Here is a 22,303-nt window from a genome sequence, read left to right as displayed (position 1 = left end):
TGTGGAAATCCCTGTGGACAGGGAGGCGAATGGTCTAGGAGAGTTGAGAGTAGAAAATTTGAAGGTCAGATGAATATGATGAAATCAGGTTTACTGGAGTGCCTTCAAAACAACCACTCTTCTGTTCTTCGCCTTCTTCAGATTTCAGCATCTCTTTGGAATAGTTCTATTTAACACTGTCTCTAATCTTCCTGTTAATAATCTACCTCCCTACCTCCCCTCATGTCTGAGTAATTATGTTGTTGAAATCTTTTACGTTCTTTTTTCTTTCCTATATCGTTTTTAAATTACAGAAAGACATGTTATAAAAGTCTCCAGTTGTGATGGTAGGTTGTCTGTTTCTCCTTTAAGATCTTTTTTGTTTTTGTTTGTTTGTTTTATACATTTTGAGGCTTTGTTATTAGTTACATACAAACTTAGGACTGTTAGGTCTTCCTATTGAATTACAACTTTTAAATGTTCCTCTATCTCTTACTAATATTTCTTACCTTAAATTCCGTTTTTGTACTTTGTGTCATCAAATACTTGAATCCTGTAGGATTTTAAATTCCACAAGGCATTGTGTTTTAAAGAGTCAGTATTACCGTTTCTGATGCCCTTCATTTTTTTTTTTCTGTTTTTACTCTGCTTCCTTTTGGGATCATTTCACTTGTCTCTGAAGAACTTTATTATTTCTTTTAGTGCTGTTACCTGGTGATAAATTCTCTCAGCTTTTGTTTGAACACATCTTTATTATGCCTTCATTTAAAAATGGAAACAATAGCAAATTTATAGAAAAGTTGTAAATATAATACAAATAGTTTTTTCCTGAACCATTTGAGAATAAATTGTTAGCATGATGCCCCATTACCCTTGAATAGTTGAGTGTGTACTTCTTACTAAGAAATAAGGACATTCTCCTACATAATCACAACATAACTATCAGAATCAGGAAAGTGGCATTGTACATTATCACCATTTAATTCCCAAGAAATTATTCAGGTTTCACCAGTTGTCCCAATAATGTCTATGTAGCAAAAAGATTGAGTTCACAATAATATGTTACATTTATGTATTTTAAATCTTTAATCTGGAACAGTTAATCATCTTTTTTGATTTTCACATTATATTTTTTAAGATAACAGGATACATGTTTCTTAGTTTTTTACAGGACACTTTTGAAAATTTTGTAGATTGTCCTCTCAATTTGGGTTTGTCTGTACAGTTTCCTCATTAATTTCAGGCTATACGTTTTTGCCAGATATATTACCAAAGTGATGCTGTGTTTTTTTGACTGCTTCCTGGTGATTGGCGTGTGATTTTTATTGTCTCTTTATTGGTGATGCTAACTTTGACCCCTTGGTTAAAGTGATGTCTGCTGTCTGCCAGGTTCCAATCTGTCTTCGACATACCCAGTTGACCTCCACCTGGACATGCATACCTGCTTTGCCTAGCCCCGTCTAGTGGCTTTAAAAATGAATTGTTTGGGAGGGGGAGGGAAGAGGAAGAGCTTGCCTTTGTTGTTGAAGGATATTTTTACTGGATATAGAATTCTATGTTAGCAGTTGTTTTCTTTCAGTATCTTAAAGATATTTATTCCATTATCTCTGGCTTCTCTCATTTCTTAATAGACTTTGCCTCTCTAAGATTTTTATTTCTCAAGACTTAAATTGTCTTAATTGCTCTCAGATGCTTTCCAACGGTTGTTTTGTCTATCATACTTTATCCTTTTTTTTCTTTTTTTTTTGGAGACGGAGTCTCACTCTGTCCCCCAGGCTGGAGTACAGTGGTGCGATCTTGGCTCACTGCAACCTATGCCTCCCAGATTCAAGTGATTGTCATGCCTTAGCCTCCTGAGTAGCTAGGATTACCGGTGCCTGCCACCATGCCCCGCTAAGTTTTGTGTTTTTAGTACAGCTGGTCTTTCGCCATGTTGGCTAGGCTGGTCTCGAACTCCTGACCTCAGGTGATCACCCACCTCAGCCTCCCAAAGTGCTGGGATTACAGGTGTGAGCCACTGCACCTGGCTGTACTTCATCCATTTCTTGTGGTGGTTCTTGGTGGTAGGGTTGATTTGATACAAGCTACTCCATTATGTTTATAAAATACTTGTTTTAGCTATTTTTTTAAGGTGTAAGATGTGACTATAAACTAAAAATATTTTTAAAATTTGTAGCACAGAAGTTTTGTTTCTGTATTTCATTAGAATTTTGCCATGAATACTATTTAGAGAGAGACATGAAATTAAAGTTGTATCTTCTATTCATCCAAAGAAATTATGGTACTGAAGTAAATTATAAAAGTATAGTAAAATAGCAAATGAAAAGAATTTGATTATTAAATGACAACTCCATTTTCCTGGGTGCTTAGCCTAAAAACTGGATCCCTTGCTCTGTCTCACGAACCCCAAGTCGTACGCATCAGCAAATCCCATCATCTCTTCTTTAAAATGTACTTAGAATTTGATAATTTCTCACCACTCTCATTATTACCCTGGCCCATCTTCACATATTCCTTGAAATTATTGCGGTAGCTCCCTAACTGATCTCCCTTGCTCTGTCCACAGTCTAGAAGCAACATAGCCACCAGAGTGATTTTGTTTGGAATGTAACTAAGATTATGTTAATTTTTTAAAGAACCTTACAGTAGCTTTTTAACTCAGAGTGAAAGCCCAAACTCTTATAAACCCACAAGGCTTTGTATAAATGGAATCTCTGCTTCTCCCTGCTGCCTCTTTGAGCTCATTCCCTACCATTCTTCCTTAACTCTCTTGAGTACAGGCACACTAGTCTCCTTGAAAATGATCAATGCCCACCCCTGTTTCATGGGTTTTGTTTGTTTCCTGTGCCTGGCATTCTCTTCCTACAGATATTCCCATGGTTCTCTCCCTTCTTTCAGGTCTTTACTCAAGTGTCACATTCTTAGGCCTTCCCTGGGCATCCTTTATACATTTGGAATTCCCTTCCTTCATTGTTTTTTCTCCTTAGCACATATCACTATACACATATATGTATATATTCTGCTATATCATATATATATATACACATTCTGTTTAGTTATCTATCATCTGTTTATTCCACTGGAATGTCATCTCAACAAGGAAGGATTTTGTTGGTTTTGTTTATTTTTGTATGCCCAGTGCTTAGCACTGGCTATCACATTGTAGAAGGTCAGTAAATAATATTTGTTGAGTGAAGAAATGAATTAAAGAGACTTTGTTATAAAGTTGTCTTACTTATAAGTTAGTAAAGAGGTCAGTGATTGAGTTATAGAAAATCTACAGTGTGTTTTTACCTAGTTGTTCTATTTTCCTTAAATTGCTGTGTATTTATCTTAAAACTGGAATAGTCCTTTTATTCACTGCACAACTCAAAATATGTTTTGTTCAAAAATTAATTTTCATATTTATCAAAGTAGGACATACACTAACTTTAAAAATGGAAATTGCAATAAAAGGCTTATGCTGAAAATCAGGAGTCCCTTGCCATGTTACTTCCCACTCCACAGAATACCTCTTCAGAGATACTCACTTTTAACTCTTTTAGCTATTTATTTAGAATTTTACCTCTGCATTTCTAAGAACAGTAAGTCTTCCCTTAACATCATTGATAGGTTCTTGGAAACTGTGACTTTAAGTGAAATGATATAAAATGGAACTGGTTTTACCATAGGATAATTGATATAAACAAGAGTTAAGTTCCTAAGACATAGTTCTTGTCACAGAAGAATCACCAAACTTACAAATAAAGACTTAAATACTTCTAATATTAAACATTGAAATAAATATGAGCTGTACTTGTATTTAAGAAGGATTAAGGTACTTCACAGAGATGACTGAACATTTTGAAAAAATAAATAGCTACAAAGAGAACTAAGGAAATGAGAAAAGGAGTGGGAATACTAACTCCAAGAAAAACAAAGCTTAGAAAAAAAGAAATGTAAGATAATTGTTTATCGTACAATTGTTGGTGGATCAGTGAGCGACAGCAGTCGTGGTGGTGGGTTAAATCAAGGAATAGTTTGCAAAGCGAAAATTGTAAGAAGCACCTCCTACCACCACACAATTCCATAACAATTACAAATCTGGCAGGCTCACTGAGCACTTTGTGCTGCGTGTTTGTTGTTAAGCATTTGAATGATTGTTGTATACCTTACACATTTTTATTTGGCAATAATTTGTATTCATTCATTCTCCAGCTGGCCTATTCAGTTCAGGTTGTAGGTGGCCGGAGAACTATTCTGGAGGCTCAGGACGCAAGGTGGGAAGCTACCCAGCGTAAGCTATGCGGCGTAAGGTATACTCACACACACCCCACTATTCTAGACTGGATCAGTGCAGACACACCAGCTCACCTCATGTTTGGGGTGCGAAAGGAAACCAGAGAACTTGGAGTAACCTACTTACACAGACATGAGGAGAATGTGCAGACTTCACACAGATGGCTGTGGCTGGGAATTGATTTTTTTTCTTCATGAACATTATAATCACACAACGTTGAACGAAATGACATTATTTGGGGACCTGCTCTAATGAGCTTATTCTGCAATTTCTTGATTAGTCCATTGTAAACATTCTTTGTTATTTTTCAGTTATAGTACTTGAGGATTTAACTGTCTTCCCACACCCTTTCACCTTGTTTCTCTTCTCCCAGCCATACTCACAGTACAGTTATAAAACAGATTTTGGTGAGTCACTATTCAGTGTTCACATTACACCTCCATAATATTGTTTACTAATCACATAATGTGCTATGATTACATTTCTTTTTTCCTGTCCTTTGTATATCTTGGAATTAGTACTCCTTCTCCCTTTTTTCATATCCTTAGTTCTGTTTTTACCTATTTATTTCTTTTCTAAATGTTCACTTGTATCTGTCAACTACCTAGCAGTAAGTTTTTCATAATTATAAACATAGGAAAAAATCTATTTTTTTCTGGAGATTTGCTCATTTCTGTTTTCTGTTCACTCTTCTCTTAACCGTTCTCTAGGCCTGGTGCGGAGTGGTCAGTTTGGAACTTCCTGATGCCACTTTCCTGTATTTGATCTCCTATCTTCTGAATCTTTTAGTTTATTCCTTTCTCTTGCTGGAGCATATTTTCTAGTACATTCCTATGGAAAAGATGCATAGATGGTAAATTTTTTGAATTCCTGCATGTCAACCAGCTTTATCTTTTAATTTATTGATAATTTAATTGGATACAGAATTCTAAAATGAAAATAATTTTTCCTCTGAACTTTAGAAGCATTGTTCCACTCCCTTCTAGCATTTAGTGTTGTTAAGAAGTTCAATGTCATTCTGCATTATTTTCCTCCAAATGAATTTTTTTTTTCTCTGAAAGTTTTCAGGTTAGAATCCCAGCTCCATCACCTAATTGCTGTGTATCTTTAGTCACATTGCTTCCCTTCTTTGTGCATCAGTTTTCTCATGGAATGAAAATACTAATAGCTACCTTTCTCTGTAACATCACTATGAGGATTAAAGATTTAATAGACTAGTGCTTGGTTTATAGTAGCACTAAAATATTAGCTATAATTATTACTGTTATTTTTATTTTTGATACAGGATCTTGCTGTGTTGCTCAGGCTGGAGTGCAGTGGTGCAGTCATAGCTCACTGCAGCCCCTACCTCATGGGCTCAAGCCATCCTCCCACCTCAGCCTCCTGACTAGCTGGGACCACAAGTGTGTACCACCACAACAGCTAATTTTTACGTTGTTTGTAGAGACAGGGTTTCACTATGTTGCCCTGGCTGGTCTTGAACTCCTGGGCTCACATAATCCTCCTGCCTCAGCTTCCCAAAGTGCTGGGATTACAGGCATGTGCCACTGTACCCAGCCAGCTACAATTATTTATCCCTAATATCTTGAAGCTTCATTATGTGTCTTGGTTTGTGTTCTTTGTCATTGATTGTCCTGCTTCCATTATGGGAAATTTCCTTTAAATTAAAAATAATTGTTTCTTCTCTTTGTTCTTACCTTCTGAAACTCTTATTATACAGTTTGGATCTTCCGAATTGCTCCCTAATTTTTCTCTTTTTTCCTTCTGTTTCCCATGTCTTCATATTTTTGTCCTGGAGGATTCCCTCTGCTTTACCTTCTACCTATTCTGTTGTTCTTAAATTTCAATTAGGATGCTTACATTTTTAGTTGTTATTGATATTTTTTTTCTATTCTTTTTTCATGTAATTCTTTTCTTTTTTGTGGATGTGGTTTCTCTTTTCCCCTAGAAAATTAATTATAGTAATTTTGAAGTTTTCTTCTGTTTCTTTTGTTGTTTGTGCTTCCTTCTGGACTCTTTCATGTTTTTGTTTGTTTGTTTGTTTTAGATGGAGTCTTGCTCTGTCGCCCAGGCTGGAGTGTGGCAGCATGATCTCAGTTCACTGCAAGCTCTGCCTCCCGGGTTCATGCCATTCACCTGCTTCAGCCTCCTGAGTAGCTGGGACTACAGCGCCCACCACCATGCCCGGCTAATTTTTTTGTATTTTTAGTAGAGACCGTGTTTCACCATGTTAGCCAGGATTGTCTCAATCTCCTGATCTCATGATCTGCTTACCTCAGCCTCCCAAAGTGCTGGGATTACAGGCGTGAGCCACCGCGTCCAGCTGTTTTTTCTTCTAATCATATAAAGTTTTCCTTTATATGCTTTCCCCCAAATGACTAGGGACCATCTCTCTGTTTATATTTAATAGCAAGGCAGTAAAAAGCCGAGTGGAAGCTCCATGTGTTTGAGCCTGTCTTTTTAGCTGTTAACTTTCATACTAGGATGATCATGTAATGAACTTGCCTTTTTGTTGGGTAACCCCCACATGTTAGTAAGTGGTGGTCTTTTCTCTGGAGTTGTTTCATTTTCTCAAAGAAAAGTTCTGCCGTATCTTAAGAGCCTGTGGAATGAATATATGTTGTCTGCTCGAGCTCCAGGAGCAGGAAGTGAAGGATACCGAGGACCCTACGGTTTCCTATTTTTAGACTGACAGTTACTCAGCTTCTGAAGTCATCACTGTGTCTAGTGTGCTGGAGTTCATATCATTTTCTATTCAGTTTTTCCAAAGAATAAATCTTCATTTTCCTATATGGGGGATGGCTGGAGAGGGGGTGAAGAAGGGTGTTGGTTGCAAGGAGGGACCTGGGAATTGAGTTCATACAAGTTTTTGTCAGTTTCCTTGGATTTCATTTTGGGTCTCCCCTCTGCTTTCCATGATGTCTCTGGCCTTTGTATACTGTTGCTCTTCAAGTTCCGCAAGATGAATTTGCTTACTTTTCACGGGTATCCCACCGAAACATCTCCTTCCTAACTCACGAACTTAGGTTGCATTTCCCCTGCTCTGTTGTGTTGTAAATGGCCTGATGTAGATTATTTTTTATTTTATCTCATACCCCCTTTTATTCTTATTTTTTTCATTGGTTCTCAATTTAATGATTATTAATCATTTGGTCATTCAAGAATAAACATTGCCTGTTCATTGTTAATCTTATTACCTAGTAGTGCTGGTGTTTGAGGACAGAAAATCACAAATGAAAATGTACTAGGGAATGAATTATTTGATTGTGGAATGTATATCAACACAGGGGAAAGATTTACAAGTAGCTAGTTGACTTCTAGCTGCAAAACACATTTTATGTTATAGCCATTGAATCCCTGAGATCTTAGAAGTTATTTGGTCCAAAGCTAACATTTGTTGAGTCTTCACCTGTGGTATATTATCTCATTTAACCAACCAAACCTTCTGAGATAGTTACTTTTGTCTCCATTTTACAGATAAGGAATCTTGTATTTAGAAAGGTTTAGCAGCGTTCACAAAGGCCACAGCTAATAAATGGTGGTACTGCGATTCACCTGAGACAGTAACTCAAGACTGTGTGCTCATAAGCACTGTGCTGTATAGTCCCCTATTTATACATCAGTCCAAGTTCCAGACAGTTGAGTATCTAATCGTTATTTCTGGTTATAGTGAGCTAATGACTTTTCCTGGAAGTATTTTCAATTTTCAGATATACCCTTATTGCCAAAAACTTTCTTCTTTTGGTGAGCTGAAATCAGCCTGTATGTAGTCTTACAGAGTAAGAGAATAGGTTTGCTCTATAGTCGAGTAAGAGACTAGGGTTGTTTCCCCTTCTAGGACAATTACTCCCATTTTCTCCAGTGGTACAGAGTTTCCCACGCCCATCACTATTTTGGTAAAGGTCTTTTTGAAATCACTTTAGTGTTTCAGGCTTATGTTCACCTAGAGGTCCTCCTTCTAGTTCTGTTTTCCACATGAAATCTGAGGGACTTTGTAACTTTCATAGGTCTTTTTTACTTCCGGGATCTAATGATAGAAACTGAGTTCTTTTAAAATCTTCAGCAGCTTATAGTTTAGTTGGGGAGACATGAAATGGATGTTAAAGATAAATGACTATACAATTAAATGCCAGAAGACTAATATTATGATAGTTCAATAATAATGATAAAGCCAACACATTAGATGCCAGGCAATCTTCTAAGTACTTTACATATATTAGCTGATTTAATCTGCACAACAACTCTGTGAGATAGATACTATCATTACTGACATTTCACAGCTAAGGAAAATGAGACAGGTATAGTAATTTGATTAGTAAGTATCAGCCAAGTTTTGAGCTGATACTGTCTAGCTCCACAGTGCATGTTTGTAATCCTTACATTGTACTAGACAAATGTATAGGACTTTGGAGAAGGGAATAATCACTGTAGAGTGAGATAGTTGTCAGTGGAACTTGGACTGGAACTTTAAGTACTGATGGAGTTTGGTACAATCAGACAAGAAGTATGAAGGATGGCTAGATGATAGAAACATCCTGAGCAGAACCACCAAGGTCAAATGTGGGAAATCTATGGTAGGATGTTTATGAGGTAGACTGTTTAAGGGAGCAGTGAAACCTAAATCTTGTGTTAATTTGGCTTATAGGGACCTGAATGATCTGGCCCTGTGTACCACCCTTACTGTTTTCCTCTACCTGCAAGCCACACTGGCTTGCTTTCTGTTCTTTGAATATGCAAAGTGTGCTGGCATCCTAGGGCCTTTGCACCCTCTGATTTCCCTGCCTAGAGTGCTCTTCACCCAGAACTTTTATGTCTGGCTCCTTATTGTCATTCACAGGGGTGCCCGCCCTGGACCACGGACTGGTACCAGTCTGTGGCCTGTTAGGAACCAGGCCGTAAGCAGAAGGTGAGCGGCGGGTTAGCAAGCGAAGCTTCCTCTGTGTTTACAGCCGTTCCCATCACTACTCTCATTACCGCCTGAGCTCTGCCTCCTGTCGGATCAGCAGTGGCATTAGAGTCTCATAGGAGTGTGAACCCTGTTGTGAACTGCATATGCAAGGGATCTAGGTTGCATGCTCCTTATGAGAATCTAATGCTTGATGATCTGTCACTGTCTCCCATCATCCCCAGATGGGACAGTCTAGTTGCAGGAAAACAAGCTCAGGGCTCTGAATGATTCTACATTATGGTGAGTTGTATAATTATTTCATTATATATTGCAATGTAATAATATAAATAAAGTACACAATAAATGTAATGCACTTGAATCATCATGAATCCATCCCCACCCCCTAGTCCATGGAGAAATTGCCATGAAATCGGTCCCTTGTTCCTGAAAGGTTGGGCACTGCTGGTTATTCAGGTTGCAACTTGGTCTTTTCTGACCACACATCCTAAAGAAACCTTCCAGTCCTTCCTGAGCACATGAGCCGGTTTTATTTTTATTGTGGTTCTCATCTCTGAATGGTGTACAAACACCATTGGTTATCTGTTCAATACTCATCCCTCTTTCTTTTTTGCTGAAAAATCCTGATTTTGTTTGCAGTGACAGTATCCACCAAATACTCATTTTTCTAGTCTCCTATTTCTTTAGAAACACTTTGGTGTAAGTGAAATATAAGTGGGTGTGTGCTGGAAGTTTCTGGGAATGCTTTTGCTCTCCTGCTGTAATGGGATGTAGATGCAGTGCTGTCCTCTTATATCCCCCTGCCCCTTCATTGAATATAAACTAACACTTGGGGTTTCAACAGTCCTATTTGATTCAGAGAGAATGGTCAAGAGAATTGTAGAAGCTGTTCATCTGACATCAGTTAATCAAAGTAGCAGTGTCAGACTGGTGAAAACAGTTCGTATTATTTGAAATTGTTGTTATTGTTTTCTATTTTTTATTTATTTGTCACTTGCAACAAAGTATTCCTAATTAATGTAAATGATGTTGCCATTGATAGAAATGGAGAAGTCTGGAAGAGAGCTACTTTTAGGAGGAAGAAATGGAAATTTTATGATCAATTTAAATTGATGTTGCAGTCATGCCTCCACTGACTACTGCTGGAGGTGGTAATGGTTACACCAGAACAAAACTACCTATGCTCAGATCCTGACTGTGTCAGTTACTAATTGTGTGACCTTATACGAGTCACCTAATCCCTCAATATTTCAGTTCTCCCATCTGCAAAAACATGGATGATAATAAAGCCTAGCAGAGAAATTGTTGAGACTGATAGTAGATAATATTAAGGAAGAGAATATAGAAGGAGTGAATGTGGAGAGAAGATAAAGGAACAATTGATTTTTATCTGCATTTCGGGATGTGGAAGTAAGTAGAGTCAATGAAGGAGGAGATGGAGAATAAATCGTTCAGAAAATAGAAGGAAAAACCGGAAAGCAAAATATTGCAGAAATCAGGGAAATGGTATTTTAAGAAAGAAATACTCAGCAGTGTTGATTGCAGTAGAAATAATAGAAACTAATAATAGGCTTTTTTATTTGAGGGCTAGAACAAAGTATTTTTTTAAGAGAGTGTTTTAAGTACAGTGAGGGGTAAAAGTTGGATACAAGGATTTAAGATTTTGTAGTGAGGAAATAGGATAGTTAACATCACTTGCATACTTAGCTTAGTTTAACTATATGAGCTCTTATAATAAAAAACAGGAATATATTTTTCCATGTATAATCTTTATTATATACGGTCATACATTGCTTAATGATGGGGATATGTTCTGATAAATGTGTTGTTAGGTGATTTCATTGTTGTGCAAACATAATTGGATGTACTTGCACAAACCTGGAATGGTATAGCCTACTACATACCTAGGCTGTATGGATGGGTTGAGTATATCCCTAATCTGAAAATCCGAAATCCAAAATGCATCAGAATTCAAAACATTTTGAGTGCTGACATGATACCAAAAGGAAATGCTGTTTGGGACATTTAGGATTTCAGATTTTGGATTTTTGAATTTTCAGCTTTGGAATGCTGAACCAGTAAGTGGATATAATGCAAATATTTCAAAATCTGAAAAAAATCCAAAATGGAAACACTTCTGGTCCTAAGCATTTCAGGTAAGGAATAGTCAACCTGTATAGGCTGTTGCTCCTAGACTACAAATCTGTACAGCATGTTACTGTACTGAATACTAGAAGCAATTATAACACAATGGTAAGTATTCATGTATCTAAATGTATCTAAACATAGAAAAGATATTATAAAAAGATGGTATAAAAAATTTAAAAATGGTGTACCTGTGTAGGGAATTTACCATGAATGGCACCTGCAGGACTGGAGGTTGCTCTGGGTGAATCAGTGAGTCTATAGTGAGTGAATGTGAAGGCCTAGGACACTACTGTACACTATGGTAGACTTTATAAACACTGTACACTTAGGCTACACTAAATTTATGAGAAAACATTATATTTCTTCAATAATAAATTAACCATATCTTTCTGTAACTTTTTTTTTTTTTTTTTGAGATGGAGTCTCGCCTTGTTGCAGGTGGGAGTGCAGTGGAGCAATCTTGGCTGACTGCAACCTCCACCTCCCAGGTTCAAGCAGTTCTTTGCCTCAGCCTCCCGAGTAGCTGGGATTACAGGTGCCCGCCACCACGCCTGGCTAATTTTTGTATTTTTAGTAGAGATGGGGTTTCACCATCTTACTGTAACTTTTTAACTTTGTAAACTTTTAAATTATTTTTAGCTTTTTGACTGTTTTATAAGCACTTAGCTTAAAACACACATTGTACAGCGCTACAAAGATGTTTTCTATTCTTATTCTAAGATGGTTTCTATTTTTAAATTTTTAAATTTTTTTCCTTTTAAACTTTTTTGTTAAAAATGAAAACACAAACATACACATTAGTTTAGGCCTCCCCAGGGTCAGGATCATCAATACCACTATCTTCTACCTCCACGTCTTGTCCCACTAGAAGGTCTTCAGGGACAGTAACACACATGGAGCTGTCATCTCCTATGATAACAGTGCCTTCTTCTGCAGTGCCTCCTAAAGCACCTGCCTGAGGCTGTTTTATAGGTAATTTCTTTTTTAAAAAGTAAAATGAGTACACTCTAAAATAATAAAAAATATTGTATAGTAAATACTTAAACCTCTAATCATTTATTATCAAATATGATGTACTGTACATAATTTTATCTGCCATACAATCAGTTTGTTTACACCAGCATCACTACAGACTTGTGAATAATGCATTGTGGAATGACATTATGACAGCTGTGACAACACTAGGTGATAGGAATTTTTCAGCTCCATTGTCTGATAGGACCACTGTCGTATGTGGTCCTTGTTGACTGAAATGTTATTATGTGGCACATGACTGTACTATTTACATTACTATATATTTTACATTTGTACATATTACTGAGCAGGGTTGTGTACAGAAGATTATGCATATCACCCTTTAAACAATTTAAAGACTTGTTAAAGGTGATTTTTGACAATGCTTGATTTTGCAATATGGGCTGACTTTAGAGCTTAACCACTACATAGGGTATAGCTCTAGTGTGGTGAATATATGCTACATAGCTATACACTGCCCTGTACTGGGTATAATTTTACATATATGGTGGCAGGGACTAGTGGAAAAAGTTTTGGCTTGAGAAGCGATCATCTCCTGGTTCTATTTCTGTCCTACCAACTACTAGCTTTATTATGGTATACATTGCTTAACTTCAAGTCCTCCAGCTTTTTCCTTTGTAAATTCTGAAACCTGTCAACTCAGTATGTGTGATAAAAATATTTGATCTCCTGAAATCTATGCTTTGCCTTTTAGCTAATAAAGTAGATTCAGTGTAGCTTTAGCTGTGTTATTACAATATAACAGAGTTTAGAATTGCCTGTTCTAAAGTTGTTGAGCAAACCACTGAATTCCCTTTTAAAAAACAACTATGAGATGGTTAATTCAGTTACCTTAAAATTTTTTTTTAAATAATAGTTTTCTCCTACTATGTAATAAAAGAATTACATGTTAGAAAGTTTGAAAAATAGGCTGGCCGTGGTGACTCATGCCTGTAATCCCAACACTTTGGGAGGCAGAGGCGGGTGGATCACTTGAGTTCAGGAGTTTGAGACCAACCTGGGCAAGATAGTGAGACCCCATCTGCATAAAAAATACAAAATTAGCCAGGTATAGTGGCACATACCTGTAGTCCCAGCTACTCGGGAGCCTGAAGTAGAAGGACCATTTGAGTCCAGGAGGTCGAGGCTGCAGTGAGCCGTGATCATGCCACTGCACTCCAGCATGGGTGACAGAGTGACAGTATGTTTCAAAAGAAAGAAGCTTGGAAAATAGAAGTACACACACACACAAACACACGAGAAAAAATCACTAATTATTTCATTCAGAGATAATATTTCGTTATCTTTCCTTTCAGTCTTTTCAAAATACATATTTGAAATTATTTTAACATAATTGAAACTAAATTTTATAGCTTTATATCTTGTTTTTTTTTTTTTTTTTGAGACAGAGTCTCACTCTGTCACCCAGGCTGGAGTGCAGTGGCACGATCTCGGCTCACTGCAAGCTCTGCCTCCCAGGTTACGCCATTCTCCTGCTTCAGCCTCCCGAGTAGCTGGTACTACAAGTGCCCACCACCACAAAAAATAATTTTTTATATTTTTAGTAGAGACGGGGTTTCACCGTGTTAGCCAGGATGGTTTCAATCTCCCGACCTCGTGATCCGCCCGCCTCGGCCTCCCAAAGTGCTGGGATTACAGGTGTGAGCCACCGTGCCTGGCTTATATCTTGTTTTTTTAGGATTATATAATAAACATTTTCCAAGTTTTCAAATAATTTAGATTAACTTTTATTTTGTATAGTATCTCCATGTCACATAGATAGCCTAAATTGTATTTTTTCATTTGGATTTTATATCATCCATTATGGAAGGACTTTTAAGGTTTTGACAGTGTAGCCATTCTTGTAATATAAAATAGAACACTAACCTTTTCACATTTTAAACTTTTCAGAATCAAATTGTGATTAAAGCTGCTATTATAAACATTCATGTGCAGGATTTTATGTGGACATAAATTTTCAACTCATTTGGGTAAACCTTTAATATATTGTTAATTTGATACTCTTTAAAATATTTAAATAAACTCAGGAAAGTTTGGAAAATAATTCTCCAAGCCTGAATCAATAAATATTGTGCATAAGGAGACCATTTGCAAAAAGATTTGCAAAAAGTAGATGCATTTTTAAATTAAAGGGTAGCGGGTTCCTTTCTGACATTTTTTTTCACCTGGGACACAGATTTGAATCTTAACTTTGATGAGCAACTTAGTCCTATATTAATAAACCCGAATAACTCCTTTCTTAATCTTGAAAGAAAGGACGAAGAGATGATAATGTTAACTCTGCTGTGTTGATCTCAAAATGATATGTGGATACTTGCCCGTTAGATGCTGGACTTTTACAAGTGACATTAAATGAATATAAAAATGACAACAGTTTTTGGACTATATTCCAGCTATTGGCTGGAGGTGAAAGATGATTAATCAGATGCCAATAGTCTCTGCCTCTTATTTTTCATTTTACACATTTTTGCTCTTCTCTCTTACCTCTTTTGTAGGATATAAATAAAATAAATTTCAGCAATGTATAAATAAGCACAATATGAACTATAGGATCTGATTTTCATCATGTCTAGTTTTGTTAATATTGATTGTTTTTAAATGGTTCATTTCCATTCAGTTAAAAATAAATAGCTGTCTCACTGAAATATTTTTAATTTTATATCATATGCTAGGCCTACCTATCTGGCCATGTTTCAAGAGAATCTATAAATGTAATACATAAGAAATTGATGATCCTTCAGGTGAATGTTGACATTTGAGATAATGTAGTTTTACCTCTGAAATTATCTTTTAAAAACAAATTGCATTTAACTGACAAGAATTATGATGTATATAAATATTGTATTCTTTTTAGCATTCTCTGTAAATTGCATAGTAACTTTTTGGAATCCCTGTGGCCCTAATTACCTATTGAAAATTTCTTTTTGTCAAAACATCCTTTATTCAAAGTGTTTAATTCATTTTTTAAGGAAAATCGTTAAAATTTTTGAATAGAACTTGTTTAACAGAAATATTTAAAATTGTTTATATTATACTTGTGAATTCCAAATTGATGGGCTATAAAGATTGTGAGTATCCTCACAAAATTCTAGGTATTGCCTTTTTTTGTATGTAGTGTAACTTTAGAAGATAATATGTAAAATGTGGATTATAACTATTTGTGAGAAGACCATTTTTCATGTTGACTAGATTATTGTAGAAATAGTTTACTTAAAATATTTTTTAAAAGAAAATCTTTGAAAAGACCAAAGTTATTTTTTAAAAATAACTTCATATTATTGCTTTTGATCTTCTTAACAGTTCTCTGAGGTAGAAAAATTGGATTTCTTTTGCTCTGTTTTTATACACTTGATCTTAGCCAAAAAGCCAAGCAGTGATTGCCCTGTTTTATAGATGTTATTCAGGTAGAGTGATGTGTCCAAGGTCACATCAAGGTAAGTTACAAAACAGAGATTAGAATGGACCTTCTAATTCAGTTTACTGCCTAGATTACCAAACACTCTTTTACAATATTTTACCATAGTCAGTGATACCATTTTGTTTCATTGTCTATTACTACCTAAAGAAGATAAATTACAACCTAACTCTCTAGTATTTTTTCAAACTAATGTGACCAGAAAACTTACTTTGGGGAAGTGGGAGGTGTGAGTGAGCATATTCTTTGATGATTTAATCCCAATGAAGAAGCATGTATTTACCTATAAATAAACAATACAATGCTAATCATTTTTTGTCTTTTAGCCAGAACAGGTAAAGGAATAGCACTGGGTGAATGTAAGTGAAAGAAGCTAACAGGGGAGGTTCAGGGCTAAAACGGTAGATTTGTCATGTGGTCTTAGTGTGCACTATTGCATCCAATAAGGGATTCTTCTATACTTTCTGTTACAGATGCTGAAATTTTCTTCTAAGGAGAAATATCCCTTATTTACTTTTGTAAATGGTCATTCCAGAGACTATGATTTTACATCTACTACAACCAATGAAGAAGACCTTTTTTCAGAGGATGAAAAGAAACGATTAAAAAGATTTAGCATGGAAGAGTTTGTCTTGCTTTAAAGATTAGCACATTTGTGCTTGATGAGAAGAATTCCATTGAAAGGGGAAAATGAAGAGAAACAAGTGTTTTCGAAACGTTTATTTTCACAAATATCTTAATTTTTTATGTTCTTTAAGAAAAAGAACATTTGAAAATATAAAAGTTTAAAGATATTTTTCTAAAAGAGGAATGATTTAATGAATCTTGCTTTCTAATAAATAAATTGAGTGATTCTGGTTGCATTCCTATTTCCCTAAGATCTACTAGTGATAATTCTACCTTAACTGTAAGCCTTTTAGTCTTCAAAGTCTTCCACCTGAGCCCATTGTTCTCATGGAGGTTTTGTGATATTAACCCTCCCCCAAAGACTGGGATCACCAAATAGTTTCAAAATTCTCGGTTTGTACTAATGACCAGAAGATCAGAGAAGGAAACTTTAATGCTGTCTAGCCTACTGCTATTAATGCAATCAAAGAATGCTTTTGCATATGTCTTGATAATTAAATAGTATTTGTTAACTGTGATATGCATACACTTATATAAGCAGAATTATGAGTTAAAGTAATATTTTGCAATATGATTTTTATAATGGCTCCTCATTATGCTTGCTGTTGAACCTTTTATAAGGAGTGAATATAAAGTATTGGTTTTCCCTCACAAATTTAAAGGTTATGTTATTAATACTATTATAACTGCATCCAATCAAATCAGATAAAGGCAACTATAAAATAGTAGTAGTGTTTGTTTCCTATCCCAAGGGCAAAATTTTATAGGAACTCAATTTATTATGCAGTTTTCAAATCTAAAGTACCAAGAAAGATGTCACTAGGTTCTCTTCTATGTGATTTTTGTTTTTTATATAAAGCAGTGTAGTGGTGTTTAGAAGCTGAGGCCACCTATAAGGCAAATCTGCCTTAAGTGTATTATTTGTTACTTAAAGGCAAATTTGTGATCTAAAAGTACAAGAGTGATTATTGAGCTAGGATTATAAAATACATAATAAAGATGTGAGAAGATAAAATGCTTTTGTTTTGGTTTTAATGTTGGGATTATTTTAATCCTTTCATTTGAAAAATCGGTGTCTCAAATGAATTCTGTTCATTTATAATAAATGCGTATATTGCTTTGAAAACAATATTAATTTTTTTAAGTGGAACTTTCATGTTTCAGTGTAGAAACGTTACTTATAAAGACATAAAATTGTGTATCATCTAAAGTCATTGATCTCTTCCATCAGAAAACCTATTTGTTTAGAGTTGCATGTAAAGCTGAAAGAGAGGGTGGGTGGATTGTTTCAGTATACCTGATGAGAAAAATCAGGTTTGACATTTCTCAGTGAGGATGACTTACTGAATTGAAATAGTCTGAAATCTAAAAATTTTCTTTAGTCTAGATACAGACAGGACAAATTAAGTCCAATACTAATTTTCCTAGAATGTGAAAGCAATATAGGAACCAGAAGCCAGTGGTATACCAGATTTTATACAGTGCAGTCCTCTGATCTAAGCGATTGCAATTTACTGTTCCTACATAGCTGCAGTATTCACAGGATTCTACAGTAAACACATCCAATGAGAGCATCCATGCCTTCAAGTGGGTCTGAACCGGTTGTCAATGTTCTTACAAGAACTAATATGAAAGCTTAAGAGCCACAGAATAGCATTGTTATTTCCTCAACATATTTAGGGATCATTTTTAGGTAGATTATTGGAATGAGACAAGATTACACCTGGGCAAAGTTAATGTGAGAGGAGGCAAAAATTTCCTTTACATTGAATTGTGTGGAAAACACTTAGTATATTTTACAGACAAATCTTACAATACAGTCATCCTCATGACTGGGAATAAATGTTTGGAATCAAATTGTTTTACATAGTATGCACACATAAAGATATTGACTTATATGTGTAAGTGAATGAATGCATGCGTGATAATTGAGAGAGGGTCAATTTATTTTGCCTGGTAATTCACTTTCAGTCAAAGACCAGCCAAAAGTTATGCTAATTTTTTATTTGGAAGGCAGCAACAAAAGTATATCGTTAGAGTTAGAATAAACGTACTGTACATCCTGGTTTCAGACTTTGTTGTGAACACAGATTTCATTTCAAGTTCTGACAGCTAGTAAACTCAGTCAATAAAGCTTATGGATGATCTCTTTCAGCCTGGAATAAAGGAAAGTCAAAAAGGACAAGATTCTAAGATGAGTGTTCTGTTAGAATTATGATAGGAGAATCCTCCGTTTGCACATCAATATTGAGATACTGGATTTTACCATTAACATTTCAGAAATGAATTTTTAAAATTCTTGATGTGACTTTTTGATGGTGAAGATTTCTTTTCTCTTTTCTTCATAAGATTTGACACTTTGAATACCTTTTTGTCAAGGTGTTAGCCACCAGCAGGCAATCTTAAGAGTCACAATTTGCTGAATGAGTGAAGGAAAAGATCCTTTATAGTGTAAGTATAACCAGAAAATTTCCTTGAGGTATTCATATTTCTGTTTTTACATTAAACCAACCTCATTAAATCTGTATTAGTGAGAAGACAACTGTAGAGGATTAAAAATTTAGGTTGCTTTTGTGTTCTGTTATCATTAGGATTTAACATTGTCCGAGGGCAAACATATCTAAATATATATGCTAATTCATCTTGTTTTTAGAAGAATTAACAGCAAAAATGACTTAGCTATATAATCTATCTAATTTTAGGTAAGAATCTCTATTTTCTAGAGATCTCTAGTTCCCTTCTATTATTCAATACTAGTAGAAAGCACTTTATTCTTTTTCTTATTTTATTTTTTATTATACTTCTAAGTTCTAGGGTACATGAGCACAATGTGCAGATTTGTTACATATGTATCCATGTGCCATGTTGGTGTACTGTGCCCGTTAACTCATCATTTACATTAGGTATGTCTCCTAATGCTATCCCTTCCCCCTCCCCCCACCCCACAACAGGCCCCTCTTTTTTTCTTTAATTTTTACTAGGAAGAAATTTCATTTTCATAGTTTAACACAGATCACCTTTAATAGCTTGCATTTGACATTGTCTTTTTGACTATATGTTCCTACATAATCATGAAAAACTATAAAGGATTTTCTAAAATCAAGAACAGGAGGAAGGACAGATAATGACAGAACCACTTGAAAATATGAAATCACTATATGAATTGTTACTTAAACAGATACAGGTAGGAAACCGAGAATTTAAAATCATGGTGATATAGAAGCAAGATATTCAGAATATATGATAGACACAATTCTTGGAAAGGATAAGGGATTATTTTCTATATAAAAGGAGAGTAAATGTCTTCCCCAAAAAAACTCTAGGCGAGTAAATATTTATCGTGTGATATTTACTATACCCTCAGTGTTGTCAGTCAACCACCATTCCATAGTGCTATTTATTTGAGCCTTTATACTGAGTACTCAGATACAGAACTGAAAAGGTGAAACATCAGGCCAGGAAAATTGGAAACATCCTATTGATTCTAAAATATAAATTTTATATCATTTTATAGTTTGAATCTTAAGTCAGTTTTAAAATCTTAAGCATTTTTGTGTGACTTTCATGGTTATTTAAAGACTTTTTCCTTGCCTATAAACTTTGAAAAATATTATATTTAGAGTTGGTATTGCAGACACATTTTTGAGTTAGCATTTTCCTTCCTTTTTTACAGTCCTTCTTGACGTTATTGGTGGCAAGCAATGGCCCAAAACATTCACAACTACAGTTATAAAATTTCACTTATTCTCTCACAGTGACAAGAAAAATATGCTAAATGTGGAGAATACATGTTATTAGAAGGGAAGATTACTCTTTTACTGTGCTACCCTCTCTGCAACCAGTTCTTCTAGAAATGTAGAAACTCAGTCTTCCAAAATTGTCATCCAAAAGTGAATGATAAGAAAGTGTTCTACTCAGAATTGTCTTTCATTTACATTATTTAAAAATTATTTATAAATATACATGTATTTATATGTATTATAAATACATATTTATACTAAGATAATATACATTAATAAAAATAGAGAAGTCAAGGGTTTTATAAGAAGTTATTTTACAAGCAGGAAAGGTAAACAAAAGAAAGCTGAAATCCAACAGAAGTTATAACAAGGATGAGAGAATGGCTAACAGCAAGTTTTGAGTGTATCTAGGCAAATACACCATAGCAAACTGATATAAAAATACATGAATTAAAAAGTATTGTGGGTTGGGATGATTTAAAGTTAAATGTAGGCAGTAGAAGAATGTAAATACTGATAAGGGCCAGTGGATATGGGGCTACCATGTTGCAGAACTCCACGGAACACTATTTTTAGTATATGTTATATGAATGGTACTCCCTGGAATTGGGAAATGTAGCATTTCAGTTCCTAATATTTACATGCTACTTGCTATTTATGCTGCACTGTTCAGTTTAGTTCACTTGTATTAAAATATAGCTAATGAATGTAAGATGGGGAATTAGATCTGGGATTGATGGGATGATTAATATGAGTTCTGGGACTTAGATGATCACATAATGGAACAGGTCAGGAGAGTCCATGTCAACTGTCTGGTTATTTAAATTATTTCTAAAATACTTTAAATAGATATCATATGGAAAGGATCAACACATACTTACATGATACTTCAACATATTACTTTCATTTTTCTATACTCCCTTCTACTTCAGGTTCATAGTCTCATTACTCTTTAAGCATGTTCAATAGGTTGAATTTTGATTCCTATTTCTTTATTCTGTTGATGAAGAGGGCCACCACTTATTCAGTCTTTTGTATTTGGATCTATATACTGACTGTTTTGTGCCTCTGACCTGCATGTTGGTCTTTCCCGTGACTTGTGATTGGCTTCTAGACCCGATCTGGGCTTGGCCAGTTTTATGGCCACTAGCACATGTCTATACCTAGAGAGACACTCTTGATTTTGTGTGTAATATGTTCCCATAAACACTTGAGACAGTTGAATATGAAGGAACTGAACAATAGATATTTTAAAACAGTGTTTTAAGGAGGGTTCTTATGCAGAGAGTTAAAAATATCAAAATATTTAAAACAAAATTATTTTTAATCATATAGGCTTTTACATGGTCTTGATGAGACACTTCTGGTATCACACAGATGATCTTTATTTTTGTTCTTTTGTAGTAGAACATTCAATTGACTGACTTAAAGTTAACTTATAGTAGAATATACAGTTGACTGAGCATTTCATTGAGGCTAATGATTATTTCTGTCTTTATATTAATTAAATTTATGAGATCTACATTTCTTAGCACTAGTTTTAGCACTGTGATTTTTCTGTTTTCCTGCAAAATAAGAGGTAATGAAATATAAAATCCAACAATTATCTAATCTGCTATACAAAGATTGTGATATTAGCTGGCAGGCAGCATCAGCTCAGAGCTCAAAGTGCATCTTTGTCAGATGATGTTTAAAAGTCCAAATTATATAATGTTTAAGGTGGCTCAGAGGTGTCAGATGATATATGTCTAATGTTTGCATAGTTCTGTATTCTTTTTGTTTTGGCCATTCTACTTGTGGGTAAAGTAGTATCTTGTGGTGTTCTTTGTTAAATAATAGCTTTATTGAGATGTAATTTACACATTAGACACTTCAACCTTTTAAAGTAAAATAACTTTAAAAACCACAATTTAGTGGTTTTTAATATATTCATAGAGTTGTGTAATGATTACTATTACCAAATTCCTATTTTAATTACCCCAAAAGGAAGCCCTGTTCCCACTCACTTCCTATTCTTCACCCCTCTTTTTTTCCATCCCCAGCCCTAGGAACCACTAATCTACTTTCTGCCTGTATGGATTTGCCTAATCTGGACATTTCATCTAAATGGAACCATATGCTATATGTCCGCTATACTTCTTTAACTTGCCATAATTTTTTTCAAGGTTCTTGCA

The 22,303-nt window shown here is 35.1% G+C and overlaps 1 protein-coding gene across 12 annotated transcripts in view; it reads left to right on the top strand.

The window, feature by feature from the left end:
* LOC105495177 (autophagy related 4C cysteine peptidase) overlaps window positions 1-22,303 on the top strand; it is a 119,007-nt gene that overhangs the window by 64,740 nt on the left and 31,964 nt on the right. For 2 of the 12 annotated variants that reach the window (XM_011764458.3, XM_011764456.3), the window contains exon 11: window positions 16,236-17,404. The exons of 8 other annotated variants lie outside the window; for them this stretch is intronic. In XM_011764458.3, coding sequence (XP_011762760.1) covers window positions 16,236-16,403 — 168 coding nt within the window. In that variant the 3' untranslated portion in view covers window positions 16,404-17,404. 2 more of the 12 variants (XM_011764466.3, XM_011764464.3) reach the window with 2 other exon arrangements.

This window comes from Macaca nemestrina, chromosome 1 (assembly GCF_043159975.1).
Source record: "Macaca nemestrina isolate mMacNem1 chromosome 1, mMacNem.hap1, whole genome shotgun sequence".
Lineage (NCBI taxonomy): Eukaryota > Metazoa > Chordata > Mammalia > Primates > Cercopithecidae > Macaca > Macaca nemestrina.
This window is presented reverse-complemented; position numbering and strand designations above follow the sequence as displayed.